At 43.5% G+C, this 27,353-nt stretch overlaps 2 protein-coding genes across 3 annotated transcripts in view; one reads left to right on the forward strand and one right to left on the reverse strand.

Moving 5' to 3' along the window:
• Positions 1 to 17,034, forward strand: part of LOC144695668 (N-acetyllactosaminide alpha-1,3-galactosyltransferase-like) — a 28,207-nt gene extending 11,173 nt beyond the window's left edge. For both annotated transcript variants that reach the window (XM_078566595.1, XM_078566594.1), the window contains 2 exons: positions 13,868 to 14,005; positions 15,103 to 17,034. In XM_078566595.1, coding sequence (XP_078422721.1) covers positions 13,868 to 14,005; positions 15,103 to 15,787 — 823 coding nt within the window. In that variant the 3' untranslated portion in view covers positions 15,788 to 17,034. The remainder of the gene's footprint in view (positions 1 to 13,867; positions 14,006 to 15,102) is intronic.
• Positions 17,035 to 24,548: 7,514 nt separating this feature from the next.
• The window catches only part of nelfe (negative elongation factor complex member E), a 35,423-nt gene continuing 32,618 nt past the window's right edge, over positions 24,549 to 27,353 (reverse strand). The window contains exon 10 of the mRNA XM_078566592.1: positions 24,549 to 26,653. Within this exon, the coding sequence (XP_078422718.1) occupies positions 26,532 to 26,653 (122 nt within the window). The 3' untranslated portion in view covers positions 24,549 to 26,531. The remainder of the gene's footprint in view (positions 26,654 to 27,353) is intronic.

Genomic DNA, 27,353 nt, shown 5'->3' on the forward strand with positions numbered 1-27,353 from the left:
TCCCGATAGCCTGTCTGAATCCCGTCAGGTAAATATTCACATCCCGATAGCCTACCCGAATCCCGTCAGGTAAATATTCACATCCCGATAGTCTGCCTGAATCCCGTCAGGTGAATGTTCACATCCCGATAGTCTGCCCGAATTCCGTCAGGTAAATATTCACATCCCGATAGCCTGTCTGAATCCGGTCAGGTAAATATTCACATCCCGATAGCCTGCCCGAATCCTGTCAGGTAAATATTCACATCCCGATAGTCTGCCTGAATCCCGTCAGCTGAATGTTCACATCCCGATAGTCTGCCCGAATCCTGTCAGGTAAATGTTAATATCCCGATAGCCTGCCCGAATCCCGTCAGGTAAATGTTAATATCCCGATAGCCTGCCCGAATCCTGTCAGGTAAATGTTAATATCCCGATAGCCTGCCCGAATCCTGTCAGGTAAATGTTAATATCCCGATAGCCTGCCCGAATCCTGTCAGCTGAATGTTCACATCCCGATAGCCTGCCCAAATCCCATCAGGTAAATTGTTCACATCCCGATAGCCTGCCCGAATCCCGTCAGGTGAATGTTAACATCCCGATAGCCTGCCCGAATCCCGTCAAGTAAATGTTAACATCCCGATAGCCTGCCCGAATCCTGTCAGGTAAATATTCACATCCCAATAGCCTTCCTGAATCCTTTCAGGTGAATGTTAACATCCCGATAGCCTGCCCGAATCCTGTCAGGTAAATATTCACATCCCGATAGCCTGCCCGAATCTCATCAGGTATGTTCACATTGCTGCACTCGGTAACTCCCCAAGCCTTACCTCACCTTTGAGCTAAGATTATTTCGCACACATAGAATTTACAACACAGAAACTGGCCATCAGCCATAATGATGCACATGAGTCTCCTCCCACCCTACCTCATTGTACACCCATCAACATATGCTTCTATTCTTTTCTCCATCATGTGTTTATCTACCTTTCTCTTAAATGCATCTATGGTATTCACCTCATGCACTCCCTGTGGTGGTGGTGGTGGTGGGGTGGGCCGGTGTGGGGGGCAGTGGGTTCCACATTTCTACCACTCTCTGGGTAAAAAAAGTTTCTCCTGAACTCCCTATTGGAATTAATAGTGACTAGCTTGTATGCATGAAAGCTGTGGGTCAGTGGGTAGCACACTTGCGTCTAAGGTTCTGGGTTCAACTCCCATTCCATGGCTTGAGCACAAAAATCAAGGTCAAAACTAGAGTGCAGCACTGAGAGAGTATTCCAGAGACCCAGGATAATATTCTGGGGACCTGGGTTCAATTCCCACCCTACCAGATGGTGAAATTTGAATCCAATAAAAATCTAGAATTGAAATTCAAATGATGACCACAAAGCCATTGCTGATTGTCATAAAAACCCATCTGGTTCACTAGGAAATCTGCCATCCATACTTGGTCTGGCCTACATGTGACTCCAGATCCACAGCAATGTGGTTGACCCTGAACAAGGGTATTAGGGATGAGCAATAAATGCTGGCCTAGCCAGTGACGCCCACAGCCCATGAATGAATAAAAAAAGATATGCAGTCCAGAAGCATGTCATTCAGAGCAACCTGTCCATGCTAATGTTTATGTTCCACTCAAGCCTCCTTCCTTTCCCAATATGTATTCCCATGTATTTATGATATGATCCTTGCCAATCTCTGCATCCTCTCCAGTGCTTCTATATCCCTACAATATGATGGCCAGAACAGCACACAGAAGTCTAAATGTGGTCTAACCAAAATTCATACAGGTTTAGTGCAATTTCCCAACTTTTCAATTCTATCCTCTAGAAGTAAAACCTGTTTTGCTTCAGTTATGGCTTTGCTCAGCTATAGTGTAAGTTTTAATTATTGGTGTGTTTGTATGCTTTCTTCCTCTACCCCACCTAGACTTGCACCTCCTGAGAAATATTTTTCTTACCAAAAGGTACTACCACACATTTAACTGTTTTGAACTTCATTTGTCAATTATTTTCCCATTCTGCAAGTTTATTAATGTTCTCCTGTATTTTGTTGCAGACCTCCTCAGTATTAACTATCTCTGCCCAATTGGTGTCATCTACAAATTTATAAACTCTGTTTTGGATTCCAAAGTCCAAATCGTTAACGTAAATTGTGAACAGTAGTGGTCCCAGCACTGATCCTCGTGGAACATCACTTCCCACCTTCTGCCACTCTGATTAACTACCTTTTACTCCCACTCTCTGCTTTCTGTGTTGAAGCCAGCTAGCAATCCACATTCTGCCGCTTATCCCCATACTCCACATTCTCTGATGTTATCCATTAATCTATTATGGGATACATTATCTAAGGACTCTTGAAAATCAAGATAAATTGTGTTTTAATTCTTTCATGGGATGTTGGCATTGGTGGCTAGGCCAGCATTTTTATTGCCCAATTCTAATTCCCCTGCAGATGGTGGAGTTGCCTCCTTGAACCGTTGCAGTCCATGTGGCGTAGGTACATCCACAGTGCGGTTAGGGAGGCAGTTCCAGGATTTTGACCCAGTGACAGTCAAGAAACGGTGATATACTTCCGAGTTAGGACAGTGTGTGGTTTAGAGAGGAACTTGCAGATGGTGGTGTTCCCATGGATCTACCGCCCTTGTCTTTCTAGGTGATAGAGGTCACGGGTTTTGAAGGAGCCTTGATGAGTTCCTGCAATGCACCTCCTAATAGTACACAATGCTGCCACTGTGCGATGTTGACGGAGGGAGTGGATGTTGGAGGTAGTGGATAGGGTGCCATTCAAACGGGCTGCTTTGTCCTGAATGCTGTCAAGCTTCTTGAGTGTTGTGGGAGCTGCACTCATCCAGGCAAGCAGAGAGTATTCCATTAAACTCCTGACTTGTACCTTTGTAGATGGTGGACAGGCTTTGGGGAGTCAGGAGCTGAGTTACTCTCTGCAGAATTCGCAGCCTCAGACCTGCTCTTGTAAATAATTGTATTTATATGGCTGGTCCATTTTAAATTCTGATCAATGGTAACCCCCCAGGATGTTCTTAGTGAGGGACTCAGCAAAGATAATGCCAGTGAATCAGTCAAGGGGAGAATACTGCATTCTTTCTCATGGATTCGCTCATGCCCTGCTCATAGGACACTCTCCAAAAATTCAGTCTAGTGAACATTCCTTGCACCTCCTCTAAAGAAAGTATATATTTCTTTAGGTGAGGACTCCAAAACTGTACACTGTCCTCCAGGTGTGGTTTCAGCAAGGTCCTATAATGTTGCTGACAGTATTCTTTATTTTTATACTCCCAACCTTTTCAAATAGAAACAAGACAAGAGTTACCAGGCTTTGGGGAGTCAGGAGCTGAGTTGCTCACTGCAGAATTCCCAGCCTCTGACATGGTCTTGTAGCCACAGTATTTATATGGCTAGTCCAGTTCAATTTCTGGTCAATGATAACCCCCAGGATGTTGATAGTGAGTGATCCAGTGATGGTAATGCCATTGAATGTCATGGGGAAATGGTTAGATTCCCTCCTGTTGGAGATGGTCAGTGTCTGACACTTGTGTGGTGTATGTGTTACTTGCCACTTGTCAGCTCAAGCCTGGATATTGTCCAGGTCTTGCTGCATTTGGACATGGACTGCTTCAGTATCTGAGGAACCACGACTGGTGCTGAACATTGTGCAAACATCATCGAACATCCCCATTTCAGACATTATGATGGAGAGAAGCTTATTGATGAAGCATCCAAAGATGGTTGAGCTTAGGATGCTACCCTGAGGAACTCCTGCAGTGATGTCCTGAGGCTGCGATGATTGATGCCCAACAACCACACCATCTTCCTTTGTGCTCAGTCTGGCTCCAACCAGTGAAGAGCTTTCCAGTTTTGCTAGGGCTCCTTGATGCTATACTCGGTCAAATGAGGCCATGGGGCAGGGGGAGGGAGCTGTGGTGGCGGAAAGAAATGGTTAGAAAAACAGCAGATTTCCTTCCCTAAAGGATATTAGTGAACCTGATGGGTTTTTACAACAATTGACAATGGTACTGAGAGTAGTTTTTTAAGTCCAGATTTATTAACTGAATTTAAATTCCACCAGCTGCTGTGCTGGGATTCGAACCTAAGTCTCCAGAGCATTAGCCTGGGCCTTTGGATTACTCATCTGGTAACATTTGTACTCTGCCACCACCTTCCCCTATTATTATATAATTACAGCTACTGCATAATTGTCTACTTTCTCTGTTACCTCCTCAAAAAAAAATCAATAAGATTGGTCAAGCGAGCTTTTCTCTTTTGAAATTCATGCTGGCAATTCACTATTACATTTCTCATTTCTTTCCTTTTTTAAGGATTACTATTACATTGTTTTTCAGAATTACATTAACAATCTGCCAGTCCTTTGGCACTACACATTTTCTAAAGAATTATTAAATGTGAGCAATAATGTCTCTGCTATCTCTTCCCTAAATTCTTTTAAAATTTGTGGATACGGTCCATCCAGACCAGGGGTTTTATCCTCCTTGAGTTTGTTTAGTTAATTCAATACACCCCCTTTTTATTTTAAATTCACTTACCCCATTTTTAAAAATTGATCCATTCATGGGACCTGGGCATCGCTAGATAGGCCAGCATTTATTGTCCATCCCTAATTGCCCTTGAGAAGGTGGTGGTGAGCTGCTTTCTTAAACCACTGCAGTCCATGTGATGTAGGTACAGCCACAGTGCTGTTAGGAAGGGAGCTCCAGGAATTTGACCCAGCAACAGTGAAGGAACGAAAATATAGTTCCAAGTCAAGAGGGTGTATGGCTGACAGGGAACTTGCAGGCGGTGGTGTTCACATGCATATGCTGTCCTTGTCCTTCTAGGCGGTAGAGGTTGTGGGTTTGGCTGATGCTGTTCAAGGAGCCTTGGTAAGGTGCTGCTTTGCATCTTGTGGTTGCTACACATTGCTGCCACTGTGTGTCGGTGGTGGAGAGAGTAAATGTTGAAGGTGGTGGATGGGGTGTCCGTCAAGTGGGCTGTTTTGTCCTGGATGGCGTTGGGCTTCTTGAGTGTTGGTGGAGCTGCACTCTTCCAGGCAAGTGGAGAGTATTTCATGATACTCCTGACTTGTGCCTTGTAGATGGTGGACAAGGCTTTGGGGAGTCAGGGGGTAAGTTACACACCGCAGGATTCCAAGCCTTTGACCTGCTCTTGTAGCCGCAGTATTTATATGACTGGCCAATTCAGTTTCTGGTCAGGATGCAGATAATGAGGGATTCAGCAATGGTAATGCCATTGAATGTCAAGGGAAGATGGTTAGATTCTCTCTTGTTGGAGATGCTCGTTGCCTTGCATCTGTGTGGTGTGAATGTTACTTGCCACTTACCAGTCCAAGCTGGAATGTTGTCCAAGTCTTGCTATATACCGCTTCAGTATCTGAGGAGTCATGAATGGTGCTAAACATTGCACAATCATCACTGAACACCCCACTTCTGACCTTATGATGGAAGGAAGGTCATTGATGAAGCAGCTGAATGGTTGGACCTAGGACACTACCCTGAGGAACTCCTGCAGTGATGTCCTGGAACTGAAATGATTGACCTCCAAAAACCACAACCGTCTTCCTTTGTGCTCGGTTTGACTCCAATCAGCAGTCATTGACTTCAGCCCTGATTCCCATTGACTTCAGTTTTGCTTGGGTTCCTTAATGTCAAATACGTGCTTGATGTCAGGGGCAGTCACTCTCACCTCACCTCACCTCTTGAGTTCAGCTCTTTTGCAGGGCCAACAACAAAAATCATGGGTACTTGTGCTTCTCTTGTTTCTGGGCTCCTTATTCCCCCGGACCACCCACTTCAACCCTTCCCCTCAATCATGCATGCTATTTTTTTCTCCCTCTCAAGATTCAACGATCAATTTTCTTTTATCGAGCATGATGAGCTTGAATCATAGCCTCCATGTTTCAAATGTTTGCAATTTTTATTCATCCATTACTGACTGTCATGCGAGTGTGGCTCAGTTTTTACCACAAGTGAATGTGTCATAAGAGTCTTTTTTTTAACAAGTGTATCTAAGATACCAATTGGACTGAAAATTGACAGAATATGAAGAGACAAACTGAAATCGGGAAATTATATTTGAAACAAAATTTAGCTTTCAAAATTTGAGGAGAAAGGAGTGACACCGGGATAAAAAAATAAGCATTGAAATAAAAGTGAATCAATTGTATCTGAAGGAAAATGCCTTTTCTGGCTTACATGACAGCAAATGAATCAATATCATCAAAATTAATGTTTCTTGCCAATTCATTCCCAATAATTAAAATTGTTAAATCAATTAATCAACTGTCAGCAAACCAGTCCAGCATCTGTGCTGAAATCTGCCAACCTTTGAGGGACCCTCTGATAAGCACATATTTAAATATCCGTCAAAGGAAATTGTAAAGGCTCATGGTCAACAAGATTTTGGGTCTTAATTTTTGTTGCTTTCTGTGAAGATTGCCAAAATAAGATTACCGACAAAAACACAAACACTGGGGTGTGGGAATGTTTATTGCCCATTCCTGATTGCCCTTGAGAAGTTGGTAGTGTCAAAGAATAAATACAGCAAATGTATACTCAGGAAAGAGTACAATTTATTAAGCGCTGAACCGTACAATGGTCATTGGGAGCAGATCACAATGGACATAAGGTACAAGTTAAGCATAGTCAGGATTGTTAACATTTCATGTCTTCCTCCTTCTTGTCCGTGGTGGGTTTCGGTAGGCTACGGGACAACTGGCTATTTTCTTAGCTTACTTCCTATTACCTCTCTACTTCCTATCCTGTAATATTTTCTTTCTCAGTCTCCCCTTTTGTGCTTTGTAGCACAATCCCCTTAGTCCCTTCCCAGTAGTGCCATTTGCCTTCTATACTTGTCCTTTTCCCATTTGTTGATCCTCCTTCTAAGCTGGCAGGCTAAAATAATCAGGATTACAATTATCAAGGCCTGAATAACCAGGGCATGGGAGAGAATTCTCAGCCATGGATGTACGTTTACATTCATACCCCAGTTCCAAATTTGTGACACAGCAGAGTTCTCCTTTAATAGTTCATTAGCTATGTCTTGATCAGTCTGAATCTTCTGTTTGATGGCTTTCCATTTTTGAATTATGTTGCGTGTTTCTTTTAACAGTAGTTCCCAATCAGCTCCAATCGGAGGGAGTGTAGGCAAAACAGGAGGTGCAAACTCACGTATTGTGGCATCATTGTCCGTGCGCTGTATTGTTGCATCAACTTGTAGATTAGTGTCCTTTGGTATAGGTTCCAGGGTGTCAGTTCCGAAGACTACTTGCTCTTTAGGGTTTTTAATTATTACATTATAGTCTGGCAAGGTGCAGACGTTGTCCCGTACAGTGTAAGTTAGGTTAGTGGTTACAACATAATAGTGGGTTGAGTTGAGTGTTTTTCCAAAATATGAGCCATTATGTTTAGTCGGGTTGACATATATCAAACAATTATTCCAATGGTTTAAACCGCATGCCCATTCAGTTATGGTGGCGTAGTCTGGACACAACCAGATATCGTCTGCCTGATGGTATTGTTCCCGTTGCAATCCTTTCATTGAGTTATTCATTATCACTGCCCACTTTGGGGCTTCTGGGACTGTCAACCACACCCTTTCCTTTACCCAGCCCACGTTTTCAACCCGATATAGTCGGGATCTCAACGTATCATCTTTGGTTTTAGGTATGTGTAGAACCATACCCAGGATTATTGTTTCCTCCTTTTTTTTGTTGCTGCTCTTAAGGTGTGGGATGCAGGTGGCTAGAGAGACGTCTTGGACATCAACATTTGCTAGGGATGACCCTAGCACCCATTTTCGTAACGTCTCTTCCCCTATCCAATCTGGCATCTGGTGATTTTTAAGCTGCAACAAGTTTTTATCTACTTGGGCCAGAACCCAAGACCCGTATAAAGTGTATACAGCATCCCTTGTTTCATTCTTTTCTTCACCCTCTTCTCTGTCAATCAGGGCATTTATCGTGTTAGTTACTGGTTTCAGGCGTTTCAAACCTTCCTGGATAAGGACAGTCAGCTGTTCACTAGTCTGGGCTGTGTCTTCCTGATCATTATACCCTTCCTGGGCTATCTGCTTCATGTGGGCCTTTAGTTTGTCAATTTCTGTTTGCAGAGTTCCTATATCTAAGTTATTTATTGTGGCTGTTCCTGCCGCATAACCTATTCCTGCAACTTCCAAGATCCCTCTCCTTTCTCGTCTTTTTTTCCCATATCCTCCTTTTGCGTTGTTTCTGAGTAGGGTTTACAGTGGCAGTGCTCACCAATTGCTCCTTTTCAACTTCTAGTTTCAACCCTGTTTGGCTAACTTCCTCTCTTAACAGTTTGGTATGCAGGTTTCTCAGCCCATTAGGGCACCATTCTGGCATATTTAGTCTCGTCAGATTTACTGTTACTTTCTCATGGATGTATCCTGGCACAATAATCATTCCTTCCTTTTCTGGGATTATTACTAGCCCTGTGTTTAGTGGTATTACTTCTGACCCATTCTCGAGGCATTCTGGGGGTGCCATAGTAGTTGTTTCTATTGGGGTAGGTGAAGTAGTTAAAGATGCAGTTGGGGCCAAAGTTGTTGACTGGGGCACATAGGGTGGGTCAGGGCAACTTTCTCCATTGATTATTTTGATTTTACCATCGAGGCAGCACTCAATCTTTGTTAGATCAATCTTTCCCCCTACTGCAGGTTGGAAAGTGCAATTCCAACAACTACCATTGTGGTTACTAGTACATGTAGAATTGCCAAAAGAGTGGAGTACCCGCACTGTTGATTCTTACATGTACACTCGTTTTTATCACCCCCACATTGTTCGACTAGGTTGACCCCTTGTCCCTGCCCATTCTTTACTAACCCCACCACAAACAGACACAAGAGTAGCATGATTACTTACAGTTTCTTATGATTTACTTAACGGTGTTCAAACTCAATTAGCTTTCCTCTGGAGCTGGTACTCACTTGCAGTGAAAGGCGTGTGTCCAGGTAGGTTTTCCTTCACACTTTACCGCTGTTCTGGTTGTCAGTAGCACTTGATAGGGTCCTTCCCATCTGGGTTTAAGGAAATCTTTCCTTTTGTGTACTTTCACAAGGACCCACTCTCCTGGTTCTAGCATATGGCACTGGAAATCTCCTGGTTTATTTTGTGATTCTTTTACCTGTGCATGAATAGATCTCAATTGTTTGGTTAATGCTTGACAATACCGTGTCCATTTATCATCTGCCTCATGTTGATCAAAGGGTTTGGTTAGCCAGGTGGGGTTAAATCCTACCCTCATAGGGCTGCCCATTATTATTTCATGTGGGCTCAATTTCACCTCTGAGTGTGGTATAGAACGCATACTCATTAGAGCTATGGGTAAAACTTCTGGCCATTTTAAGCCAGTTTCCTCACAAAGTTTGGTCAATTTATTCTTCAGTGTGCCATTGTTTCTTTCCCCTATTCCAGATGCTTGTGGGTGGTGGGGGGCAATGCAAGTTTTTGTTTAATACCCAAAGCCTTACATATCTCTTGCATAATTTTTCCTGTAAAATGTGTTCCTCTGTCACTATCTATACTTTCTGGTAGGCCAAATCTGCAGATTATTTCCTTAAGCAGTATTTTCGCTACCGTCATAGCATCCGCCTTACGTGCAGGGAAAGCTTCAATCCATTTAGAGAAGGTACCTATTATAACTAGCACATACTCATATCCTAATGCCATAGGTAACTGTAAAAAATCAATTTGTATATTTACAGAAGGTCCACAGGGACCTATTTTAACAGCAGACTGAGTAGGTTCGCTCCTGCCAGCGTTGTTTTTGGCAAATGGCACACCTTTGGCAGAGGTTAGCTGACATTTGCACAAAACCAGGGGCATACCATGTGTTTCGGATGGTCTCAATATCCCCCCTTTGCTTGCGTGTGTCACACCGTGAGCAATTTTTGCTAAATAAGGTAACTTTTGTCTGGGGGCCACAGGTCTGCCATCTGTGGATCGCCAAAGACCATCCGAATCTTTGTGACATCCCTTAAGGATCCATGACTTACGTTCTTTGTAAGGGACAGATTCTTGTAGGGTCACAAGTTCCGATAGTAAACTAGGGAGTTTGTTTTCTGTCCTGTTTGGGAGACACAATGCCTCGGGAAGTGGGACGGCAGCAGCATTTTAGAAGCTAGGTCAGTGCACTCAATACCCTTGGAGATGTTGTCTTTGTTTCCTGTATGGGCCTGACATTTAATAACTGCAACCTTGGAGGGAAGTTGGATAGCGGTTAGTAAGTCTTGCACTAGCTTACCATGTCGAATAGGGGTACCCAAGCGCAGTTAAGTGCTGCTTCACTTCCCGGGCTCTCCCAGCATTGAGCTTTTTCTGTACTCAAAGGGGCACGCTGTCCCACGTGTGGACATTCGTTTTTCCAATATCCTGTTTCTCCACAGTTAAAGCAGGCACCTCTTCCCGGGGTTGCCTCCACCCCCTCATCCTTTCCCTCTGCCTCTGCCCTTTCGTCTTTCCCCAAAATTGTTTCCCTGCAATTGGCCAAGTTGCAGAGCAATCAGTCTTCCCTCCAATTGTTCTTTCCTTTATTCTAGGCAGCTTTGGCAGTGTGAGGCAACAGCTACCAGCTCTGTGAGGGGTTTGGTTTGCCACCCTATACAGATGCTCTTGAGCTGATTTTGGATTTTGGGCAAAAGCCCTCCCACAAAGGTGGCTGCAACCACCTTTGGGGCCATATCTCTGGGCTTGGTGATCCCAGAGTGAGATTCCAATGAGATAAAAGATTCTAATCCTTCGCTTTAAAATATCTGCACGAGATTCATTCTTTTCCTGCTTACACTTTTGGATTTTGGACCAATCAGCCCTTTTGGGGCATACTACATGTACTGCATCAATCAGTCATCCCTTAAAGTTGTCCAGGGCTTCAGTGCGACCTGGATCATCTTCGGGCCACTGGACTGCTTCGAGCAGCCTTTTCTGTACCTCGCTGGGTGCTATCACTCTGAACAATTGCAGCACATCCAACCAATTGGGATTATAACACTGCATTACTGTTAGAAGTTCTTCAGTAAATTTCTCTAGCTGTTCTCTAATAGGGGGAAAATCCTTAGCTAAATTTCTCAAATCCCCTGGGATCCATGGGGCATGGCCCATTACCAGTTTCCCATTTGCACCAGGCAGCTCTCTAAGAGGAGCTTGCATGTGCATTACTGGTTCTGCCTTTGCTCGTTGACCTCTAGTTTTTACTGGGAAAAAGTTTCATCTCCCAGGTGAGGGGTTTTCAAATATGTCTTTAGGCTTTTGTTTGGTAGGCCCCTCTTAATTGAGGACAACCAATCTGTCAGATCTGATTTATGAGAGGAACTATCTTCCTCAGTTGTTCCTGATGGGAGTAGAGGATACAAGGGTGCTGTTGGCACTCTGGCACTAATAGTCTTGTTAGCTTTCTTTAGAGTTTTTACTTCTCTCAGGAGCTTATTATGTGAGTCTTGGAGTCCTCTAAATCTGGAGTCTGCCTGTTTTTTACTGGCTTCTTGGTACCAATCATAATAAGCGTCCCACTGGTCTTGTTTAACTTTACCGCCTCCACCCTCCAGCGCTTTTCTTAAAGGTACTAATTTATCCATATCCCAAGTGCCTTCCATTGGGAATTGCTTCTTGGGATCATCTCTAGTTATCCAATTCCATTTTTTTCAAAAATTTGCAAATTATTTTTACCATAATTTTGATACATATAATAAGCCAGCGTTCCCTTTGGCGGGACCGGAACATCCCCTTTGGGTGTGGATCCGCCCATAGTGCACATCAACCTTTTTCCCTAGATCTAGAAACCTAGATACCTAAGTCGACTTTTAACTTTAGACAATATTGTCCTACCTTTACCCTTCGGGCCCTTTTCCTGCAGCAACCTGCAATACCTTCAAGATCGGATGACGTTGCCCCTCCTCCGGGAGTCCCCTTCAAGGCTTTCAGCTGTGGCAGTCTCCTTTTGACACCTCGCCTTCGAACTGGCTTCCCTTCAGAGTGGCGTAGTCATTCAAGTCACGGCACCAAGTTTACTGTCAAAGAATAAATACAGCAAATGCAGGTTACTTCAGGAAAGAGTACAATTTATTAAGTGCTGAACCGCACAATGGCCATTGGGAGCAGATCACAACAGATCTGCTAGAAGTTACAGTGTTCAACAAGCAGTATTTATACAGTGGCTCCAGCATATTCACACAGTGACAAAAACAAAAAACTACTGCGGATGCTGGAAATCCAAAACAAAAACAGAATTACCTGGAAAAACTCAGCAGGTCTGGCAGCATCAACGGAGAAGAAAAGAGTTGACGTTTCGAGTCCTCATGACCCTTCAGCAGGACTGAGTAAAGTTAGGAGAGGGGTGAAATATAAGCTGGTTTAAGGTGGGGCGGTGGTGGGGGCGGGGGGTGGGGGGGGAGAGAGAGAGTTGGGGGGCGCAGGGTGGTTGTAGGGACAAGCAAACAGTGATAGGAGCAGATAATTCACACAGTGATCCTATTAACTTGAGTGATCTTATTAACTTGCCCTTTATTCTCTTATAATTATATCTATGTTAGCTGATTGATTTTGCTTACCCATACAGTTTCTTGATTGTACATTATCTCTTCATTATCTAACAATGTACTATTCATTGCATGAGACAACATCTGATGCTTTTTATCTGAGTTATAATCATGTAACAATCAGGTAGTTATTCATCAACCATTATCAGTGCATGCAGTTATATCTCACAATAGGCAGGTAATCGGTAAGTTAACTAAATAATTACGTCAGATGCAAGACAGACAGTTTTCCAAAGACAGACAGTTTACAAGATATGTTGCATCAAATTAGAACACAATCAACAGCCTACGAGTCATAGAATACAAAAAACAGGGAAGTAAAAAAAACAAGCTGGCCACCATACTTATGTAATTAATCACGCACAAAGTTCATTTTATTCTGGTTATGCCCCAAGAATACTTTCCTGGTTTTCACATAAAGCTTAAAATTTCATTTTAACATTTATCTGCACGCACATAAGGTACAAGTTAAACATAGTCAGGATTGTTAACATTTCAAGTCTTCCTCCTTCTTGTCCATGGTAGGTTTCGGTAGGCTATGGGACAACTGGCTATTTTCTTAGCTTACTTCCTCTTACCTCTCTATTTCCTATCCTGTAATATTTTCTTTCTCAGTGGTGAGCTGCTTTGCTTGAACCAATGCAGTCCGCATGGCGTTGGTGCACCCACAGTGCTGTTCTATAGCTGTTTGATGCAGCTGAGTGGCTTGCTCGGCCACTTCAGAGGGCAGTTAAAAGTCAGCAACTTCCCTGCAGGTCTGGAGGCCAGACTGACTACAGCTTCCTTCCCTGAAGGATGTTAGTGAACCAGATGCTGTTTCATGATCATCATTACTAAGAGTAGCTTTTGAATTGCAGGTTTATTTACTGAATTTAAAGTTCCCCAGCTGATGTGGTGGGGATTTAACCCCATGTCATTGGACCATTCATCCAAGCTTCTAGATTACTAGTCCAAGAACATTACAGTTATGCTACCATTCCCGCACCCAAGCAGTTGTGTTTTTGTCAGTAGCCTTATTTCACTAGTTTTGACGATCTTCACAGAAAAGAACAAAAAATAAAACCTAAAACCTTGCTGACCATGATCCTTTACAATTTCCTTTGACTGTTTGATATTGAAATATATGCTCATGCTGACATGCCTACTTTGAGGAAATTCGACACAACTCAGACCCTTTCACTGTGACTCATTCTTTAGAATAAGTAGGAATCTGGGTTTAAGGCCATTGGACAGCATTGAGAGAAAGCATTGCTTGGTGAGGGCCCTTCCCTAGTGGGCAGCTGCTAACACCTTTGTTCTGTTTGAAGTGCCGTCACTGATCAGCAGACAATTACCTCCTGGAATGCCCCTATTATGTGGGAGGGCACGTTTGACCCGGTGGAACGCGATGAATTCTACTTTAAAAGGAAGGCAGTGATTGGCCTGACCGTTTTTGCAATTGGACGGTAAGATAGAAAGAGAGATTTGCTGTCAGATTTGCATTTCCAACATCCTCTAATTTATCTAATTAATCCTCTAATTAATATAATAGTGGTTCAATGTGAAAGCTCACTGTATGGATTTATATCTAGTCCACGTTTCTGTATGAATCTTATACTAATTCCGGTGCCCCATTCTCTCCACATAGCCCTGTATCAACCCCAAACTAATCCCACTGCCCTCATACTCCCCATAGCCCTGCATCATTGCCACACTAATCCCACTGCCCCACAATCTCCCCATAGCCATGTATCAATCCCAAACTAACCCAACTGTCCCACTCTCTCCCCATAGCACTGTATCAATCCCAAACTAATCACACTGCCCTCATACCCCCCATAACACTGCACAATTGCCACACTAATGCCACTGCCCTGCACTTTCGCCATAGCCTTGTATCAGTCCCAAACTAATTCCAGTGCCCCACTCTCTCCACTTAGCCCTGAATCAATCTCAAACAAATTCCACTGTGCTCATACTCCCCATAGCCCTGAATCAATCCCAAACTAATCCCACTGCCCCACACTCTCCCCATAGCCATGTATCAATCCCAAACTAATCCCACTGCCCCACTCTCTCCCCATAGCACTGTATCAATCCCAAACTAATTCCAGTGCCCAGTCTCTCATCATAGTCCTGTATAAATTCATACTAATCCCACTGCCCCACTCTCTCCCCATGGCCCCATATAATATTCCAAAAATAATCCCAGTATCCTTTTCTCTCACCATAGCCCTGTACCAATTCCAAACTAATTCCAGTGTTATGCCCTCTCCTGATTCATATCTAGTCCACATTCCTGTATGAATCCTATACTAATTCCGGTGCCCCTCTCTCCTGTCCTGCAAATATTTATCCAGCTTTTCTTTAGTAGGTGCAATGACCGCTTCCTGTGGCAAAACACGTCATGCTGCCAGAACCCTCAAATTTCACCTGACCTCACTCCCTTGTGAGAATTTGAAATTGATGACCTCTCGTCAATGACGTCTCAAGCGGGATAAAAAAAATGAATGAGTGACCTTAGGATTTTAAATATTCTGACATTCATTGTCCTTTTCATCAGGTACCTTGACAGGTATCTGAAGGACTTCTTGGAGTCGGCAGAGCAGCACTTCATGAAAGGACATCGGGTGATCTACTACGTGATGGTGGACGTTGCCAGCAAGGTCCCTGCCCTGAAGATGCCTTCTGAACGGACCATGATCGTGATCCAGGTTCCCAAGCAATCCCGCTGGCAGGACATCAGCATGATGCGGATGTACCAAATCAACGACCTCATCCAGGATCGGGTCCAGTTCCAGGTCACCTACCTCTTCTGCTTCGATGTCGACCAGGTGTTTGTGGGGCGCTTCGGGGTGGAGGCTTTGGCAGACTCAGTCGCTCAGATCCATGCTGGCTTCTTCACTGCCGACCGAAACAAATTCACCTACGAGCGCAATCCGAAATCGGCAGCTTACATCGCACCAAACGAGGGAGATTTCTATTACCACGCAGCTGTTTTCGGAGGGAGACCAGATCTGGTTTTGAACCTGACCAGGACCTGCCTGGAGGGGATCATCAGAGACAAAAGTAAAGAGATCGAGGCAATCTGGCACGATGAGAGCCATTTGAATCGTTACTTTCTGGATCACAAACCCACCATGCTCTTATCTCCCGAGTATTGCTGGGACCTAACACCGGCCAAGTATATCCGATATGTCAGACTGAAATGGATGCCCAAGGAATATAAGAAATTACGTGACAACTGAACGAGGGACGAGTCTCCTGAACCTTTCGTATTGCTGGATTTTCATCGTTACGCTGGGACTATCTCTTGTTAACCACCAAAGTCAAATAATAATGTTCTTTCAAATCTTTGCAATTCTACACAATGAATTAGCAGCCTTTAATGCTGATAACAGGGGAAGGGGTAACTGATTGGGGGCCATTTATTCCATTCAGGGACGTGGTGGATGGAAGTGACACCATTCCTTGGACTGAAGGAGTTCTGCTCTGATACAGCTCAGTCAATCAGCTACACCAATATTGTGCCCAGCCTGTGCCTCGGCCAAATGGTGCCGTCGTCCATCTCACCACCCCCCACCCTCGACCCAGTCAGTGTTCAAAAACAGTCCCCTCCCCAGCACCCACCCCAAAATCCTGACAGTTACCAAAAGAAAATGGTCAAGATGGGTTCTGGAGAGGTAGTTAAATGAAGGCACACAATTAGGATATGAGAAAATGAATTAAAAGTTCTTTACTGGGAATGAAGACCCTCTTTCATAAACTATCCTTGAAGGATAATCTATAACTTGCTTAAAAAGTTAACCAGTTGGTGGCTGAAAAGTGATTATTAACGGTTGTGGGGAATGAGTGGAATGGTGTACTTAGACTTGATCTGTGCTGAAAAGTGTAGGCTTTAATCATGTTTTGTTTTGAATCAGGATGAACTTTTCTACATTGCTGGGATTTTTTTCATTGTAGCTTTAGGAAATTGGAAACGGTTGTCATGGTAATAGACTCCGCCCACCTAGGTTCTTCCAAAGCCCATTAATAATCATACCCTTCCGATTTGCCAAATTGCAATGCCGAATGTGAAGAAGTGCTGAATTAGGATTTTGTTTTCTTTTGGGGTCAAAATATAATTTTAGTGGATAATTTTACCAACCACACTTCCCCCATGGAGACAGAAAGGAATCATAACTGACAGATACATGCTGTGCAACGAACCTATTCCTGGGCTCTTCAGAAGAGCCACAATGGATTCTCTGGAATTTTTTTTTTCAAATTACAAACAGTCATAGTTTTTGGATTTATGCCAATACTAGTGGCCACAGTAGAAAGACCTCGCCAAGGCCCCATCTTGATAACGGTCTCCCCCTGTGCCTAGGGATGCCAACCCTTCAGGACTGGCCTGGAGTCTCCAGGAATTGAAGATCAATCTCTAGGACACAGCCGTGTGCAACCCTGGAGAAAATATCATGGGGACAGTAAAAAAATGTTCTTTTTGTCATTTAATTTGAACATTTTTTTTTAACCAGATATAAAAAAAAATATTGAAAATGGGAAAAAAGGCTGATTGGCTGACAGTCAAGCATCATCCAATTGGGTAATGAGTCTTTTTGTTTTCCAGTTAGTATAGAAAGGCAGTGCATCACAAGGATGGATGCGTTGGCTGGCCCATGGCTGGAACGGAGGGGCAAGTCATTTGATGAAACCTCCTGGAATACATTTAATTACAGTTGGCAATCCTACCTGTGTCCGTTTACAATCCTCCCTTCTGAATGAAGCAAGTCGCGCTGGCAACCTCTCCGAAGGGACTTTGAGGCTGTTTGCAAATTGACGACGAAGCCAAGTTGCCTCAGACAGCACAGGGGTCGAAGTCATTCCTACCGGTCACTACAGTGCTTTAACAAGGGCGAGTGCACTTGCCAGTGGGCTTGAGGTGGGGTATGCCATAGGCGATAAACAGCAGCAATTCATTTACTAGCAGAGCCTGTGGATATTAATTGCAGGCTGAGGTTAAGTCAAATTAAACTGTGAATGATAAATGGACAGAAAGAAGTAAGGGTCAAGAAAGAAACTGTAAAGGGACTTGTAGTGATGCTGACACATGAAGCTTTGGTTAGTTCAACTCTGTTAACTTTCCTCTGTATCTTTACCTTCTGATTTCCATAACTGTATATAGGTACTTTTTTTTACATCATGTAATAGAATAATAATAATACTAAGAGAATAGGTGTACAATTATACCATGCACATTGTGGGTAGAGAACATTGCAACCCCCAACCCTCCCCCCACCACTCCTTCAAAGCCAAATTAGGATAAAGTTGAAAGTTCAAGAGTCACAAGGAAATGGGGAGAATGGACTAGGGGCAGCTGGGGTTACAACTGTATTGAATAGACTCAGAAGCACAGGCGCGATGAGCTGAATAGCCTTCTGTGCTGTATGCCTCTAATGTGGGGAACCTGATGAATCAATGCGCAAGCTATTAAAAGAAGCTCAAAAGAATAAATTGACAGACAGAGGTTGTTGTATCAGAACAAGGAGAGTCCCTGGTTTCAATAAATACAAGGCAGAAGGCTGAAAACAGGCAATGGATAAAGTACACATCGTAATTATTCAGAACGCCAATGATTATTATCCAGGATGGTGTGTTGCCTCCCTGTTGCCAGGGTCAAGAATGTCATGGAAAAGTTGCAGGACATCCTTCGGGGGGAGGGGGATCAGCCAGAAGTAATGGTCCACATTGGTACCAATGACATAGGTAGGAAGAGGGATGAGGTCCTGAAAACAGATTTCAGGAGTTAGGAATGAAATTAAAAAGCAGCATCTTAGGATAACTCCCAGTGCCACGTGCTAGTGAGCGTAGGAATAGGAGGATTGATCAATTAAATACGTAGCTAGAGAACTGGTGCAGGAGAGAGGGCATCAGATTTTTCAGGCTTTGCGACCAGTTCTGGGGCAGGTGGGACCCATACAAGCTGGACGGGTTACATCTTAACAGGACTGGGACTGATATACTCGCAGGGAGATTTGCTAGTGCTGTTGGGGTGGATTTAAATTAGCTTGTCAGGGAGTTGGGAACCTGAGGGGTAGCCCAAATTGGAAGGAAGTAAAGTATTAACAGGAAGTAGTAGTGAGACTAGAAGGCAGGAGAAATAAAGCGGAGCATTGAGCATGCTTTGAATGCAGAATGATATCAAAAAGACTAAGTTAAAGGCACTCTACCTGAATGCGCGCAGCGTTCACAATAAGCAGGTGATCTAAAGGCACAAATAGGGGTAAATGGGCATGATATAATTGCCATTACGGAAACATGGCTACATGGTGATCTATACTGGGAATTGAATATTCAAGGATATTCAATGTTTAGGAAGGACAGACAAGTAGGGAAAGGAAGTGGAGTTGCGCTGATAATAAGGGATGGGATCAGTGAATTAGTAAAGGAGGATCTCAGATCGGAAGAACAATGTGTGGAATCTGTTTGGGTGGAGCTAAGAAACAACAAAGGGCAGCAGACATTGGTTGGAGGTGTTTATAGGTAACCAAATAGTAATGGTAATGTGGGACATGGTATTAATCAGGAGATGAGAGAAGCATGTAGCATGGGCAATACAGTAATCATGGATGACTTCAATCTGCATATAGACTGGGTAAACCAACTGAGCACTAATGCTGTGAAAGACGAGTTTCTGGAGTGTGTTAGAGATGGTTTTCTAGGGCAGTGTGTTGAGGAGCCAACTAGAGGACAGGCTATTTTAGATCTAGTATTATGTAATGAAAAAGGACTAATTAATAACCTTGTTGTAAAAGAACCTTTAGGGATGAATGACCACAATATGATAGAATTTTACTTCATGTTTGAAAGTGAGGTAGTTCACTCTGAAGCAAGGGCGTTAAAGTTGAATAAAGGAAATTGTGAAGGCATGAGGGACAAATTGGCTGAGGTGGATTTGAAAAATGCATTAAAAGATATGACTGTACATAGGCAATTGATGGTCTTCAAAGAACTATTACATAGCTTACAGCAGCTATACATTCCTTCAAGGTGCTAAAACCCCAAAAAAGTCAATCAACAGTGACTGACAAAGGAAGTTAGGATTGTATAAGATTAAAAGAAAAAGCTCATAAAATTGCCAGAAATAGTAGTAAACCTGAGGATTGGGAAGGCCAAGAAACTGGTAAAGAAAGGGAGAATAGAATATGAATGCAATCTAGCAAAAAACATTAATTGGACTGTAAAAGCTTCTATAGGTATGTAAAAAGGAAGTGTTTGGCTAAGACAAATGTAGGTCCATTACAGGCAGAATCAGGAGAACTCATAATGGGGAATAGAGAAATGGCAGAGAAGCTAAATTATTACATTGTGTTTGTTTTCACTGAGGAAGATACAGGAAATCCCCCAGATTTAGAGATCCAGGGGCTAGGGAGAATGAGGAGTTGAAGGAAACTAATATAAGTGAGAAGGTTGTATTGGAGAAATTAATGGGACTGAAAGTTGATAAATCCCTCAGACCTGATATTCTAAATCCTAGAGTGTTGAAAGAGGTTGCTATAGTGGATACATTCGTGATCATCTTCCAAAATTCTATGGATTCTGGAATAGTTCCTGAAGAGTGAAAGGTAGCAAGTGTCACCCCACTATTTATAGAGTCATAGAGGTCTACAGCACAGAAAAAGGCCCTTTTATACAGTTCCAGCATAACTTCCCTGCTCTCATATTCTATGCCTCGGTTAATAAAGGGAAGTATCCCATATGTCTTCTTAACCACCTTATCTACCTGTCCCGCTACCTTAAGGGACCGGTGGACATCACACCAAGGTCCCTCTGATCCTCGGTACTTCCCAGGGTCCTACCATTTGAGAAGGGAGGGATAGAGAAAACAGGGAACTACAGACCTGTTAGGCTTACATCAGTAGTAGGGAAAATGCTAGAATCTATTATAAAGGATGTGATAAATGTATACTTGGATAATCATGATCTGACAGGGCATAGTCAGCAAGGATTTCTGAATGGGAAATCATTTTTGATGAACTTGTTGAAGTTTTTTGAGGATGTCACTAATAAAATTGATAGAGGAGAGTCGATGGATGTAGTTTACTTGGATTTTCAGAATGCTTTTGATAAAGTCCCCCACGTGAGGTTGATTAGCAAAATAAAAACACATGGGCTAGAGGCAATATACTGGCATGGATTAAGGAGTGGCTAACAGACAGAACACAGGGAGTAGGAATAAATGGGTCATTCTCACATTGGCAGGCTGTGACGAGTGGGGTACCACAAGGATTAGCATTTGGGCTCCCCTCTGTTCACAATATGCATCAATGATTTGGATGTGGGAACCAAATGTAATATTTCCAAGTTCGCAGATGATACAACGCTAGATGGGAATGTATGTTTTGAGGAAGATGTAAAGTGGTTACTTTGGAGGATTTGAACAGACTTAGTGAGTGGGCAAGAACATGGCAAATGGAATATAATGTGGAAAAATGTGATGTTATCTACTTGGTAGAAGGAACAGCTGTGCAAAGTATTTCCTAAATGGTAAGGGAATAGAAAGTGTATATATACAAAGGGACCTGGGTGTCCTTGTCCATAAGTCACTGAAGGCTAACATGCAGGTGCAGAAAGCTATTAGGAAGGCTAATGGAATGTTAGCCTTTATCGCCAGAGGATTTGAGTACAGGAGTAATGAAGTCTTGCTTCAATTGAATAGAAGCTTGGTTAGACCCCACCTGGAGTACTGTGTGCAGTTTTGGTCCCCTTACCTCAGATAGGATATTATTGCCATGAGGGAGTGCAACGAAAATTCACCAGACTTGTTCCGGGGATGGTGGGACTGTCTTATGAAGAGACACTGGGCCTGTATTCTCTAGAGTTTCGAAGAATGAGAGATGATCTCATTGAAACCTACAAAATACTTAAAGGAATAGACAGAGTAGATGCAGGTAAGATGTTTCCCCTGGTTGGGGAGTCGAGAACCAGGGGACACAATTTCAAAATAAGGGAGAAGCCACTTAGGACTGAGATGAGGAGAAATTTCTTTACTCAGAGGGTTGTGAATCTTTGGAATTCTGTACCCCAGAAGGCTGTGGAAGCTCAGTTATTGAGTATGTTTAAGGTAAAGATTGATAGATTTCTGATTAACAATAACATAGCAGGTTATGGGGATAGTGTGGGTATAAAGCATTGAAGTATTCGATCAGCCATGATCGTAATGAATGGCAGAGCAGGCTCGATGAGTTGAATGGCCGCCTCCTGTTCCTATGTTCCTAAAGTTATGAGTAAAGGGACCAGAACATTTATTTTGAGAAAAACATTCTTTTTGACCCTCAAGGTCGGGAACGTAAGCATAGCTGTTCGAGGCTATAGGATACTTTTAAAATATATACTCTTATTAGTGCTCAATCTGAAAGGACAGACCAGGCCTGCAGTATGGGATGCATTATTTCGTTAACTGTCCATGAGGAGAGATAAATAATATAAACGTGGAGGGGAGACAGTGGTGTGAATAGGCTTGTGTTATGGATGTACCGAGAAGGGATAAGACTTTGAATGCTACAGGGAACTCTTAGGCTCTCTTGTGGAATGTCCTGACTGCAGTCAACAACCTAAAACATCAACGGGCTCACACAACAAATGACAGCAGTAAAACTTACCGCTGAACACATATCAACAACATAGGCACAGAACATGATGGTACATTCAATCCACATTTGTCATCTGTAATTAAACCTATAACATTGGTGACATTGGAGGTCCTTGGGAACTTTGGCTTCGACTTACAGAGGTGAGTGTGAGCAGTCATGATGACACATTTGTGCCCTCTTGACTTGAGTATTGGTACCTATATCTCATATGCACTGCATGTAAAGGGTTGTGGTTTATTATCTGATGGCTTAATTTAATAAAAAGTATTAACCAGATATTTCAGAGTATTGGGAGTCCTCAAACTTGTTCTGGAAGTGCGGGATGCATGGAAATCTCTTATATTAACAGCTATGGCTAAGTGTGTAGCTCTCTCACCTCTGAGTCAGGAGATTGTGGGTTCAAGTCTCACTCCAGGGACATGAGCCCAAATCTGTGCTGACACTCCACTGCAGTATTAAGGGAGCATTGTACTGTTGGAAATGCTGTTTTTCGGATGAGATGCTAAACTGATGCCCTGTCTGTCCTCTCAGGCACATGTAAAAGTTACAATTTGTCAACCACTTTGAAGGGAAGTAGGGGATTCCTGGCCAATATTTATTCCTCGACCATCACTAAAAAACATCTCATTCCTCCTCCATCTGGGATTGCAGCGTGCTTTGGCTGTCACGTTTTGTACATTACCAACAAATTACACTTTTAAAAAGTTGGCTGCACAGTGTTTTAGGATGTCATAAAAGCAGGAGTAGGCCATTCAGCCCCTCAAGCCTGGTCCACCATTCAATACGATTGTGGCTGACATTCTACCTCAACTTCACTTTCCTGCTCACTCCCAATATCCCTAGATTGCAAGAGATCAAGGATCTATCGATCTCAGTCTTGAAAATACCCAACGACTGAGCATGCACAATCTGGGGAGCCAATTCTAAAGATTCGCCGTGCTCTGAGTGAAGAAGTTTCTCCTCGTCTCAGTCCTAAATAGTCACCCCTTTATTCTGAGATTTTGCCTGTCTGTTCTAGATTCCCAGCCAGGGAAAACAACCTCTCAGTGACCACCCTGTCAAGCCACAACAGAAGCTATTAGGGAAACAATGTGAACAGTTGCGGTTACAGATAGAGGCAAGCAGCTTCATGCCCCCCACCCCGAGAGGAAATTCAGGGCTATGGGATTTTGGTGTTGCCCTTTCCCAACTGGTGATCTTGTTGAAATACTACTTTTCAACTCTGGTGAATCAATTGTCAGAATCTCTTAAAACCCTAGGAAAGACTCTGGTTCTGTTGATTTTGAAACAAGTTGCCATCACATGCCCCTCCATGACTATCTGTACTGTGACTGATGCACCAACTCATTCTCAGCGTCAGTATTTTTTGCTGTGGATCCACACCTAGAGGACACTGCATTTTAACCTCTTTTTCACATTCCTCCATGGCCTTGCTCTATCCATTCTCCGTAACCTCCTCCAGCCCTACCTGATTATCTGAGATCTCTGCCCTCCTCCAATTCTGGCCTCTTTCATGTCCCTAATTTCCATCTCTTCACCATTGGTAACCGTGGGCAGTACCTTCAGCTGGATAGGCCCTGAAGCTCTGGAATTCCCACGCCAGGGCAAAGTGTTACTTTTTATTGACCCTAACATCTCCTTTTATCATTTTAAACATTAAACATTTGACTAGTACCAGTTCTCAGGTGAGTTCTAATTCATTCACACCACCAGCTCCAAGTGTTGAGCTTTTAAAAATTCATTTACGGGATGCGAACGTTGCTGGCAAGGCCAGCATTTATCGCCCTTCCCTAGCTGCCGTCGAGACAGTGGTGGTGAGCCGCCTTCTCGAAGCCCTGCAGTCTATCTGGTGTTGGTAAACCCACAGTGCTGTTAGGGAGGGAGTTCCCGGATTTTGACCCAATGACAGTGAAGGAACGGTGATATATCCAAGGCAGGATGGTGTGTGGCTTGGAGGGGAACTTGCAGGTGGTGGTGTTCCCATGCGTCTGCTGCCCTTTGTCCTTCTAGGTGGTAGATGTTGCAGGTTTGGAAGGTGCTGTCGAAGGAACCTTGGTGAATTGCAGCAGCGCATTTTCTAGATGGTACACACTGCTGCCACTGTGCATTGGTGGCGGAGGAAGTGAATGTGGGAGGTGATGGATGGTGTGGCAATCAAGCAAGCTGTTTTGCCCTGGATGGTGTTGAGCTTCTTGAGTGTTGTTGGAATCGCAGGTAAGCAATCACAATGCCAGTTCAGAGTTCTGTTCTAAGCATAGTGCCAGCTCCCAGTGTTGAGTTCTACAGCATTTACATTGCCAGTACTGAAGATGAATGTGCAATTATCACATTTACCCACAGAGTGCCCACTTACACAGCAAACCAAACAGAGTAGAACAGTTTAATGGCTAATTTAATAAAAACAAATAATGCATTATTTACAGTCAGACATTTTGGGGGGGAAAGCATCCCAAGCAGGGTTCCAGATTTGCACATGGTTACTTCGCTTCGTGACACTTGAATGGCTCCCATTATTTCTTCCATATTTCTTGAGATTGCCGCATCAGTGGGCAACTGATGTAGCGCCTGCCTTCTTTGGTTTGTGGTAGGGGGAGAAAATGTTACAGGGAATGGAGAGGTGAAACACAAAGATTCAGTCTGGACACCCCTCAGAGTTCCATCTGCCCATCTCACCCTTCGAGAGATAAAATACCCCCTCTCAACCCAGACAACATTGCAGTGAAATAGCGAAAGCGGCAAGGGCAGGGCAGGGCTCATGTGTGCTGAGGGTGGGATATTGATTTGATAGCTGGGCACCCTGGAGTAGTCTATCTATCTCCTGTCCCCCTCTCGTCACTAAGAAAGCACTCTTTACACACCCTCTCAATCTGGTGTTCCAATGCAGTGATGAAACAGGTTCCGTACATGAAGCTGCAAGAGCTCTTGAAACAATGGCAAGCCATAGGAGCTGTGGAATCGAGGTTTAAAAGCCCTGCATGTGTGTTTTTGTAGTGACAATTGGATATTGGTCCCATGATGCAAAGGATCCTATAGAACCTACGTTTACCTTTATCTCCCCTCTCTGGTAAAGGCATTGCTGCATTTATTGGGCAATTACATTTTGAGGGACTCAAGAGCAATAATGCTGCCAGCTCCCCACGCTCCTGGCACAGGTCATGCCAATGCTGGAACATTCACAGGAGGGATATACTGGTCTTGGAGGGGATGCAGCACAGGCACACCCCACCCCGCCACCAGAATGATAACTGGACCCTAAAAGGGTTAATTTATGAGGACAGATTCCATAAGATTTAGGATTTAGGCTAAAGGATAGGGAGGCATTAAACAATTCACAAGGATGACACCAGGGCTGAGAAGTTATACCCACAGGAAAGGCTAAACAGCCTGGGTATCTTTCCTCTGGAAAAGAGAGAGAGATTGATGGGTGAATTTATAAAAGTCTTTAAGATCACAAAAGGATTTAAATAGGGTAGATGTAGGAAAGATGATTCCATTTGTGGGGAGGCCAGAAGTACAAAGCAAACATCGACACTAATAAATGCAATAGGGAATTCAGGAGAAACTTCTTTACCCAGAGAGCAGTGAGAATGTGGAACTCACTCCCACAGGGAGTGGTTGAGGTGCATGGTACAGATGTGTTTCGGGAAAGCTGGATAATCACATGAGGGAGAAAAGAGTAGAAGGATATGCTGATGGAGTGAGATGAAGAGGGCTGGGACAAGGAGCATAAATGGGTCAAATGGCCTGTTTCTGAGCTGTATACCCTTCTGTAAAGAGGTTATCTAATTGAGGTGCTTCAGATAACTAAAAGATTTGATTTGGATAGATAGAGAGAAACTATTTCCTCTGGCAGAGGGAGACCAAATAAGGGGGAAAGAATCTTAAAATTAGATCCAGGCTATTCAGGGTTATGGCAGGGAGAGCTTCTTCCCACATACTGGGGCCCACAGCTCAAATGGCCAAGGTGGAAGGACAGGGAGAGATTTGAGCAAACACAGAGGATGTTGGTGCTTGTATAATTCTTATTCTTGTTGTGGCTGGAGCGTACCGGGTGATACTGGAGCCACTGGTTGGGCAGAGCAGAGGTGGTAAGACATTTAAAACCAAGGAACCACCCTCCAGCTCTCACTGGTCAAGATTGAGGATAGGAGCTTCCAGAACATGATGGAAATGTGACAATTGGACTTGGAAAAGTTGACTCTAAGCAAATGTTACTCTCTTAAAATTTCTTATACACATCAGTGAGGCTAAAGAATGGGAGTGGGGGCATGGTGGGGAGTTGGGGGCGCGTACAAAAAAACAGGAGACAAATGTGAGCCACCTCCTCCCAAGAGGAATGGCATTGCATTCTTTGGAGTCATTTGCTCTTCTTTGTTTCTTCCCTCAGGCTCGGTCTCCCAGATAATTCCAGGAAATCTTCATTGTACACCACCTGGCTACGTTTGTCACGATGTGACCCCTTGGCACTGTTCTGGACCGCTGTGGAGAGGATGGCAAGAGAAACACTTCTGTTAGAGCAAGGGCAGTCAGTTCCACATCACACCCCTCCAACCAACCACCAACAACCCTCCCAAAAAAAAAACCAATCAACTTCCTGACTTTCCTGAAGATCTCTACTCTCCCGAATATTAGTTTAGTCCAGCACTCTCACTTTTGAGGCAGAGGGGTGTAGCGTGCATTCAATTCTCACTCCAGGACTTGAGCGCAGAACCCAGATTTTCAGTACGGCTCAGATGCAATGCTGCATTGTCAGGCGTTCTACTACTTCAGACCTCTGTCACCCCACAGAAATGACACAGAAACCCAACACCAACTTTACCACATCTAATTTTACACACACTTGCACAATACAGGTAAAAGCACTTCACAGGTGTGTATATTTTCTGAACAACTGCCCACTATCATTCAATGATTAATGAATAAAATAGCCATATCAATGACTAAATACTCACACTCCCTGCTTATCATCTTCACATATATCAAGAAACAAACAGATTAAAGTTCACATGCATATTCACATTTCCATATGAACTTTGAGACCATACGCCCAATGATGGTGTCTATTATTCATCTTTTTATTGCCTGAAATTTACCTCATCTGGTGAGTGACCAATATACAGGATTAGATTTGCTTTGGCCATGATGTTAAACCGAGAGGTCCTGTCTACCTGCTCAGGTG

The sequence above is a fragment of the Cetorhinus maximus genome, chromosome 21 (genome assembly GCF_964194155.1).
Source record: "Cetorhinus maximus chromosome 21, sCetMax3.hap1.1, whole genome shotgun sequence".
Taxonomy (NCBI): Eukaryota; Metazoa; Chordata; class Chondrichthyes; order Lamniformes; family Cetorhinidae; genus Cetorhinus; species Cetorhinus maximus.